The sequence below is a fragment of the Ictalurus furcatus genome, chromosome 10 (genome assembly GCF_023375685.1).
Source record: "Ictalurus furcatus strain D&B chromosome 10, Billie_1.0, whole genome shotgun sequence".
NCBI lineage: Eukaryota > Metazoa > Chordata > Actinopteri > Siluriformes > Ictaluridae > Ictalurus > Ictalurus furcatus.
Genome location: NC_071264.1, coordinates 28,013,508 through 28,023,507, shown reverse-complemented (window position 1 = coordinate 28,023,507; position 10,000 = coordinate 28,013,508). Strand labels below are relative to the sequence as shown.

The 10,000-nt window shown below is 47.9% G+C and overlaps 2 protein-coding genes across 3 annotated transcripts in view; both read right to left on the bottom strand.

Annotated features, from left to right (window-relative positions):
- galnt18b (UDP-N-acetyl-alpha-D-galactosamine:polypeptide N-acetylgalactosaminyltransferase 18b) overlaps positions 1–10,000 on the bottom strand; it is a 112,091-nt gene that overhangs the window by 76,939 nt on the left and 25,152 nt on the right. The gene's annotated exons all lie outside the window — the stretch shown is intronic.
- LOC128613303 (NF-kappa-B-activating protein-like) lies at positions 3,515–5,446 on the bottom strand. Its single transcript, XM_053633970.1, has one exon. The coding sequence runs from the start codon at positions 4,838–4,840 to the stop codon at positions 3,623–3,625; it is 1,218 nt and encodes a 405-aa protein (XP_053489945.1). The 5' UTR covers positions 4,841–5,446; the 3' UTR covers positions 3,515–3,622.

The window sequence follows — 10,000 nt, the reverse complement described above, 5'->3', positions numbered from 1 at the left end:
CTGTGGCTCTGTGTGCTGAGCGCTGCAGTGAATATCTGATGCCCCACGCAGGTGAAAGTCAGAGAGAGAGAGAGAGAGAGAGAGAGGGACGAGTGTGGGCCGCGTGCTGGAAGCGAAACTCCGCACGGACCCCTGACGCACCGGCCGCAGTGGGCTGCGGCTCTCAAACGACGTCCTACTAAAAAATTCCCTGATCGATAAAGCGGGGCCGACAATCGAGTCCGCTGGTCCGTGGGCCGTTTTAAAAAGCACCGTTTCTAGTGCTGTGCTGTTCATCTTGAAGATCCACCCACACGTTGTCGATGACGTTGAGGTCATTGCAGATCGGTGTGAGGATTCGAAAAGCTTCGGCGTGCGTTTCTCGTTGGAGCTCATGATGGATTTTGAGGTGTGTTTCGGATCAATGTCCTTTACTGACTGCGTTGCAGAATTCGCTCATCCATCCGTCCATCCATCCATCTTCTATACCGCTTATCCTTTTCAGGGTCACGGGGAAACCTGGAGCCTATCCCAGGGAGCATGGGGCACAAGGCGGGGTACACCCTGGACGGGGTGCCAATCCATCGCAGGGTACACTCACATACACACTCACACACCCATTCATACACTACGGACACTTTAGACACGCCAGTCAGCCTACCACGCATGTCTTTGGACTGGGGGAGGAAACCGGAGTACCCGGAGGAACTCCGCAAACTCCGCACACACAGGGCCACGGTGGGAATCGAACCCCCGACCCTGGAGGCGTGAGGCGAACGTGCTAACCACTAAGACACCGTGGAATTCGTTCTTCGATCGAATTGCGCAATGTTTCCTGGCTGCCACGCAACCCCAAAGCATAACACGTCCACCACCACCAGGCTAAAGGGCTAAAGTAGCTTACGAAACACCTCTAGATACACATATCTACATCATATTTTGCATACTTCAGGCATTCCCTTTTGACATAAAGTCACAGGAAAAGTTTCCTTCTGATGACTCTTCCATGCAGATCATGCTTGTACAAGCAATGCAGCTGAATAGACCGCTCCTGTGCCAGCTAAACCTCCGGGAACTTACGGGTTCTTAACGTCACATTAGTTTCACCTATCTGCCCAGCGTCCCAGATCTTTCCTTCCCCTTAACCGCCGCTCCGTAATGATGTTTCGGACAGTCGAAATAGCGCGTCTTTCTCTGCTTTACAGGAAATATTCGAGATATTTAGAATCACTGCTTAACATGCAGTGTTACTGAAATCTGGATTCTGATTGGTCAGAAGGTTTGACAGTAGCTCCGACAGTAGTAATAAGTATTACGAATAAGTAATAAGTAATAACAGGAACTTGTTTCGTGGAGGTTTCACAACGTTGAATGTAACTACAAACGGATAAAAAGTACACCGTGCCACTGTAATAGTCGGGAAGTTCCTCTGTGTTATAAGAAGAATGGATCACTACGGGACGTGCTCTTGTAGGGATAACCAACCCTGCTTCGTCACACAGCCGTGTCGCTGATCATGTTTTGCTATAGCGGCGCGTCCTCTCATCCTGTCGTGTCGTGTTCCTTACTTTACGCCGATCGCCGAGGCACCTCGATCAGAACGGGTTTGATAGCGCTCGGTTATGAATACGTGACTCAAAACAAACTGCTGTGCCGAAACTGAGGAGCAAGAGCTCGAGCCTTATCATCACACTGCAGATGTAACCTGTGTGTGTGTAAATGTGTTGCCTGAGAGAGAGAGAGAGCGAGAGAGAGAGAGAGAGAGATTGACACAGGGAAAGACAAAGAGAGAGAGACAGAGAGGGAGAAAAGGAGACAGAGAGCTAGACAGAGAGAGATAAAGGGACAGAAAAGGAAAATAAAGAGGCAGAGAGATTAAAAGACAGAGAGAGAGAGAGAGAGAGAGAGAGACAGAGCGCGGACGGAAAGACGGAGATGAAGACAGGGGTGGAGAAAAAGAGACAGAGGGAGAGAGGGAGAGGAAGAAAGAGACAGAAAGAAAGGGAAGGAGATAGAAAGAGTGGGCAGAGAGACAGGGAAAGACCAAAAGAGACAGAGGGAGCAGAAGAGAGAAAGAGAGACAGAGAGAGACAGGGAAGGAGAAAAAGAGACAGAGGGAGAAAAGAGAGAGAGAGAGAGACTGAAGGAGAAAAAGAGACAGAGAGATTAAAAGACAGAGAAAGAGAGACAGAGTGCAGACGGAAAGATAGAGATAAAGATGGGGAAAGAGAAAAAGAGACAGGGGGAGCAGAAGAGAGAAAGAGAGACAGAGAGAGACAGGGAAGGAGAAAAAGAGACAGAGGAAGAAAAGAGAGAGAGAGAGAGACTGAAGGAGAAAAAGAGATAGAGAGATTAAAAGACAGAGAGAAAGAGAGACAGAGTGCAGACAGAAACATAGAGATAAAGATGGGGAAAGAGAAAAAGAGACAGAGGGGGCAGAAGAGAGAAAGAGAGACAGAGAGAGACAGGGAGACGGAGAGATTAAAAGACAGAGAGAAAGAGAGACAGAGCGCGGACGGAAAGACGGAGATAAAGACAGGGATGGAGAAAAAGAGACAGAGGGAGAGAGGGAGAAAAAGAGAGACAGAGAGAGACAGGGAAGGAGAAAAAGCGACAGAGGAAGAAAAGAGAGAGAGAGAGAGTGAAGGAGAAAAAGAGATAGAGAGATTAAAAGACAGAGAGAAAGAGAGACAGAGTGCAGACGGAAAGATAGAGATAAAGACGGGGAAAGAGAAAAAGAGACAGAGGGAGCAGAAGAGAGAAAGAGAGACAGAGAGAGACAGGGAGACGGAGAGATTAAAAGACAGAGAGAAAGAGAGACAGAGCGCGGACGGAAAGACGGAGATGAAGACAGGGATGGAGAAAAAGAGACAGAGGGAGAGAGGGAGAGAAAGAGAGACAGAGAGAGACAGGGAAGGAGAAAAAGAGACAGAGGGAGAGAGGGAGAGAAAGAGAGACAGAGAGAGACAGGGATGGAGAAAAAGAGACAGAGGGAGAGAAGGAGAGAAAGAATACGTCCCGCGTCGCAGGGGCAAACAGAGGGGTCACATGTAGCGTAGCACCTTTCAGCCAGATTCCATTTTGATTAGTGTATTTAGCGAATCTCGCTTTTTTCAGGAAAACTACCGCCGCTTTGTTCCTTCCGGAGGCGGAGGAGATGTTCTCGCACCCGACCTGCTCTCCCACCGCTAGCGGAACCTCCTCCACTTGTTCTCCCTTCTCCGGTACACACCTGACGCCATGGCGGAGACACAGCGTCTCCCCTCCGGCCTCAGAGGCCATGGCGTCCCGCTCGCTCTCCCCCACGCTCGACTTTCACCGGTCAACTGACACTCGCGTAAACTTCACATTTACTAATTAAAAAGAAAAAAAAAACGCTCTCACGCACTCCACACACCACGCTCACTCAGAGAGAGAGAGAGAGAGAGAGAGAGAGAGAGAGAGAGACGCGTTTTCAGTGTATTTATCTGGACATTTTAAATCTATTCTGAATGATGTTTACATGGCTCTATGAACATTAATACGACAGATCATCTTCAGACTCGAAGCTTTTTTAATCCAGAGGAGAAAATAAAACACAGCCAAAGGTTGAGAAATGACTTCCTCAGTCAATTTCGCACATTAAGAAGTTCCTACTAAATGATCATACAATGAAACCCAGAGCTGGGGTTTTAGCACCGCCTTCAACGTTCTCGTCTTTTCCCTGAGTCTTTCTGTACACGGATTCCCTGAAACTGGAAAGCATTTTCATTTCCTTCTTTCTCCTTTCTTCCAGGTTGAAGGAGGCAAGGGCTCTCATTTCATCAGCACTGTAGATCTGGTTCTCCTTTCTCATACGCACAGCCTCCATACGCCGATGTCTGCTTCCGCTCATCACGTAGCCGGATTTCTCAAAGTCCGCGATCTCATCGCTGGTAAGGCCGATCTCACCTCTCCTCGGAATACGCTTGCCTGCTTTTACGTACTTCGCCATGGCGGCACCTTCACCGGGCAACAGAGCGCGGCCGAAATCTAACGGTTTCTCATACTGGGCCGGGTGAGCTGGAGGAGCTTCAGGACCAATCACGTTATCATCAAGAAGAGTTTTCTCCACCCACAGTACTCCGAGATCATCATCTTCCTCGGAGGACCGATCACTGCTGGAACCGCTCGACTCTTTGCGGCTCTTTTTAGCCTTCTTCTTCTTCTTCTCGGATTTCTTCCTTTTACTTTTCTTCTTCTTCTTGACCTCTTCTTCCGAGTCACTTTCGGATTCGGTGTCCTCCGAGTGCTTGCGACTTTTCTTTTTTCCTTTCGATTTTCGCTTCTTTTTCTCCTTCTTAATCTTGTCCTCTCCGGGACTTGTCTCAGAGCTGCTGTTCTTCACATCCTCTTCAACTGGAGCGGGTTCGTCCGAGTCCGGGTCTCGGACTCTTGGTGAAGCGCCCCAGACCTCAGGACATCCCTGCTCAGCGATTCTCTCACGCTCTTGCAAGCGCCTGGCGAGGAAGGCTTCTCGTCTTTGCCTTTGGATATCGTCTCTCTTGTAGTAGTAATCGGATCTCGAGCCCGCACGGTGTCCCCGGTCCTGCTCGTCGGCCCAGACCGACTTCTCTCGTCCTCTCGTTCTGGACCGAGCGCGCGAGCCGCCCGTCCGGAAGCGCTTCCGGCTCTTCTCTCTGTTATCGGACCGCTTCGACTTGCGCTCGTCGGTCCCGTTGTGTCTGTGGTCATCGGCCGCAGGACTCGACACGCGCTCCCGCGAGCGGCTCCACGCACTCCCGCTGCTCGAGCGGCTCCACGCACTCCCGCTGCTCGAGCGGCTCCAGCGGCGCTTTCTCGGGCTTCTGGCCTCCGAACGGTTGCCGTTGAGCTTGGGCATCGTGGAGCGCTTTGCTGTGTTTAAACAGTCTCTTTCTTTTAGTACACACTTCAAGTGCTGCTTTCTGACATAAAGAATTCCATCACAATAAGAATTTAGAATTTAGAATTTCGAATTAAGAATTCATTCATGCGTGCGCTGAAACCGTCCACATCGAACCTCAGAGGAACTAGCTGTGCCTTTAGATCCTCAGAGCGGCCGAATACGGACTTCAACCCCGATTGACAGTTCGGACCGTGTTGACACGCTGCCCGAGCCGTAAGACGAAAACAAATCATTGATCCGTGTATCGAAAATAAAAGCGTTTCGAACAACAACAACAAAAAAAAGGTCTAACTGTTATTTACGTCGCCGTGTCGTGAGCTGTGCTGGGTCCGTAATGGCGCCCCCTTTGACTTTTAAACTCTCTGTATTTACCAATTATTTAGGGGGGAAAAAACAGAATAATCACTCATTCAAAAAGAAACAGAAAAAAAAAAATCGATCTACATGTTTCAACATGAACAGTATAGAAACGGTTAGATTAATAAAACAATCACCGGTGAAAAACAATTCCACCATCGTCCCTTTTCCAAAAAATACACCCTCATAGAGACAGAGAGAGAGAGAGAGAGAGAGACAGAGAGAGATAAGGAGAGAAAGAGAGGGAGCAATACACAGAGAGAGACAGGGAAGGAGAAAGAGAAAGAGACAGGCAGAAAGAGAGTGATAGAAACAGAGTGACAGAGAGAGAAAAAGAGGCAGAGAGATTAAAAGACAGAGAGAAAGAGAGACGGAGCGCGGACGGAAAGACGGAGATAAAGACGGGGATGGAGAAAAAGAGACAGAGGGAGAGAAGGAGAGAAAGAAAGAGACAGAAAGAACGAGAAAGGGATAGAAAGAGTGGGCAGAGAAGTTACAGTGATACTCGTGACACTGGAGACTCCTTCCATAAGCATGAAATAAAAACGTCTCCTTACTGAAAACGTCACCGTGTCAACGAGGACACGTTTTTTTTTTTTCTTGGCTAAATAAGATTTTTTTTTTCCTTTTTTTAAAAATCCGTTTATTATTAATGTTATAGTGATCTTCTGACCAATCAGGTTGGAGGATTCCACAGCACTGTGGTGGAGAGACAGCGAGCTGATCTGTTTGTTCGGAGCTGGTGAGATTAGAAATCCGGCGCCGAGAGTCAGATGACTGTGTTGTTTTGTATTCTGAGGAAATGCTCACGATCCCGGCTCAAAAAAAAAAAAACACAAACACAATCTGTGAAATCTTCACGTGATATATCGAGTGTGACATTTTCGACAGGATTATGATGGTCTACGTCGTGTAGTGTGGCGCAGGTGTTAAAAAGAAAGGAAAGTTTCCCACTACATGCGTCCACGTTCTGTTCCACTTTCTCAGGATTAAACCTTCGGAAACAAGGTTCTGCGAATTTATTCCCTGCCCTTCGGTCATACTCGTTCACACACGCGATGGCACCGTCGCTGCTCAATTAACCTGTTAGCATAAGACTTCTGATGTACTCCGTACGTATCTACACTTAACGGAGACAAATACAACGCTTGGGGTATAAGCGTGTGTATGTGACCTCCCGGTCTCTGCATCTCTCTGCACCACCATCATAAAGTCTATTTTTACCCTGTGGCTCTGTGTGCTGAGCGCTGCAGTGAATATCTGATGCCCCACGCAGGTGAAAGTCAGAGAGAGAGAGAGGGACGAGAGTGGGCCGCGTGCTGGAAGCGAAACTCCGCACGGACCCCTGACGCACCGGCCGCGTCCAACCGCAATGGGCTGCGGCTCTCAAACAACGTCCCCTAGGATGGAGAGCTGAAAACCATTTCTCGGGCGATAAATCGGGTTCGCTTGTCACTTTAAAAAGAACAAAAGATCCATCCATCTTCTATACCGCTTTATCCTGTTCAGGGTCACGGGGAAACCTGGAGCCTATCCCAGGGAGCATGGGGCACAAAGCGGGGTACACCCTGGACAGGGTGCCAATACATCACAGGGCACAATCACATACATTCATACACTACGGACACTTTACCATGCATGTCTTTGGACTGGAGGAGGAAACCGGAGTACCCGGAGGAAACCCCCGCAGCACGGGGAGAACATGCAAACTCCGCCCACACAGGGCCACGGGGGGAATCGAACCCCCGACCCTGGAGGCGTGAGGCGAACGTGCTGACCGCTAAGCCACCGTGCGCCCCTAGAACAAGAGATAAGATTTGAAAAAAAAAAAAAAACTTTATTTATTCCCACACTGGGGAAATTCCCTAGACGAGGTCGGAGTTTCACCCCGACGTCTGTCCTTCCTTAAAGGCACTTCAGGAAAGTGTTCAATTCTTTATTCAAAGCTAAGGCGGGGCATTATCATATAACAAGGGTGGGATGATATGGCAAAAAATATACATTTATATGTATATATATTTACATATCATCACAATTCTCAAAGTCATGTCTATGACACATGATATGTATCACGATGTACAGGACTGCTCACAAACCTATGCACAGTGTTGCATTCTTTTTTTTATTAAAAAAAAAAGAAAAAAAAGCTCTGATGATACTTTATTTAATGTCTACATACGTAAATAATATTTTAATTTTACGTATTTGATACATTTTGCGTATTGTAGAAACATCTTCGAGTATCGAGGATCATGAAATGATATTTTTGTCACACTCCACACCTTTATTCAGGAACAACACGCTTGTAAAAATGCTTCCTTCACCGCAAGCATGCAGGAAAACTTCTGACATGCAATTTCCCATCAGAACAAGACAGAAAGCTGTAGCTGACAGTCTGGCGGGCGTCGACCTCTGACCCGTGTCTGCCAGTTATACTCACAGTAACAGGCGGGTCACTCCGATCTGCCCTTACAGGATGTTATTTTCACAGGTGGAGCCTGAAGCTATGACGACGTGACCGGCTTCTCCTTGGGATTAAGGTGTTTTTCTCAATTCTTTTTCTGGGTTGTTTTTGTTGTTTTTTTGTTTTTTTTTGAAAAACAGCAAGGCAAAAGTTTCAGTGTGAATGCTGCTTCATAATAAGCATTATTATGATCCTTGATTTGTTTTTCTTCTGTTGATTTTGACACGGCGGTGCTCAACCGTTTGACGGCAAACGTCTGCGTCCGAAACCGCGTACTTACCTACGATATGGTAGGAGGAATACATGTATATACTTCTATATACCGTATAGAAGGCAAGTACGCGGTTTGGGACGCAGCCCACGGCTTCGACCAGTCGTCTATTTGCACGTGTAGCATGACAAATAATCAACCGTAAAATGAATAATCAGACACCCGAAACTGTATACGGTCCCGTAACGAAGACCGACTGTACGTGGATACGTGAAATCCTGGCGGGGACGTCGGACGGCGTGGCGCGGTGACGTAATGACGTGTGCCGTTAATCCATCTACGTTCTAGAACATGTAAAACGGGAACATCAAAGGGATATTCTAAAAGCGACTCGTGTAAACACCATAATCGGAATACTACACGTCTTATTCAGAATAAAGGTCCATAATTAGATTACCGTTGTCCGTGCAAACGTAGTCGCTGTCCGCGACATAAAACCGCTGGGAAATTGCTTATCCGCTTATCTTTAGTACGCGGATTCTTCGCTTGCACGGTGAAGAGTGCGAGTGTGTGGACGGTGTGACGCGGGGATGTGAAAGCTTTATGGAAGAAGAGCCGCAGCACGAAGCATGAAAACCTGGCTTTTGGAAAAAACGGGAAGAAATAAAATGCTGTAGAGAGGAAAGAGTCCGCCCTGCACTCGAGCGCGGGACAAAAAGACGTTCCGATCTCACCGAAAATTACAAGCAAAATCAATCACGTGGCGCACAGCGGTGAGGAAATGCTTCACTGTTTCACTGCGCCGATACCTAATCACATCGGAGACACATTGTGCAGATAAAACATCTCCAATCTGCAATTTGCCGCTCTGCACTAACGGCTTTCCCTTTTGTTTCGGGGGAGGGGGGGGGGGATCGACAGCCTTTTTCTCTCGCGCTCTACTCTGCGTTGTGATGTCGGGTTTCGAGCTGAGCTTGACACGGAATCGACAATAATGCTTGGCAGACTAATTTGGAAAGCAAACAAGAGAGGCACGAACAGGTTGATTCTACTTCAGGGGTGGGCACGTAGCTTCCGTACGCTGGGGGTCACCTGTGCGTTTTTTGGGGGGTTTGTTTTGTTTCACCAAACATCAGACTCATAGATTATTGCATAGATAGAGGTCATGAGCTCCAGGTAATGTTCACATCAACCTCCAGAATGCGGAATTCTCACCGACTGACCATTTCGAGTGTTTCAGAAACTACTGATTTCCTTTGGATTTTCACAAGCAAGTCTCTAGAGTTTATACGGAATGTGAATATGATAAACAAACAAACAAACAAAAAAAAATCCTCCAGTGAGTCCGGTTCGGTTCCGCGAGCAGAAACGACTTGTACGTGAGAAAGGTCAGAGGACAACGTCCAGACTGGTTTGGGTTAACTCAACGCTCTGTGAGTACTCAGCGCTCTCATCTGGAAAATATTTCAAGGAGGGGGTTCGAACCCGAACTCCACCCCCCTACTCCCGCCTCTGCGTCAATCCCGTAACTTACCTTTGCGTCAAACTGCAATCAGAGACGATGTTTGAAACCCAAACGCAGGACCAAACTCAACCCCCTGATAGTTCTACCACCTGATCGCGTCTCGTGTCTGCTGTTTGAAGACGTCACGGAGACGACCACTTGCGGGCTCCGTTTAGTAACGGCACGTCCGGTCTCACGCCTCGGATAACGTCTCAGACTCCGTCACGTCTCAACAAGTCTTTCTGACACAATCGGGACGCAGATTTACCGCGTCGACAGCCCGCAGACGGATAAAATAAACCGTTTCCTCCGGCACTTTATTCCTCCCCCTGTACCGTCTAGGCTCCTCGCTTTCTCCGGTCGGGAAAAAAATAAATAACATGAACCCGGCTCCCGTTTCGACTGATTAACGCTGAGATGTGTAAAGCAAACGGCTTTATTTCGCTGGGTGTGTAATGGGCCTTGGGACAGCGCTGAGTAATCTACATAAGAAATGAGACATAAAAACCTAACAATAATGCAAACACTGCAGGTGTGCTGTTACACAAACACAAAACAAGAGGAACTGTAGGAAGCACA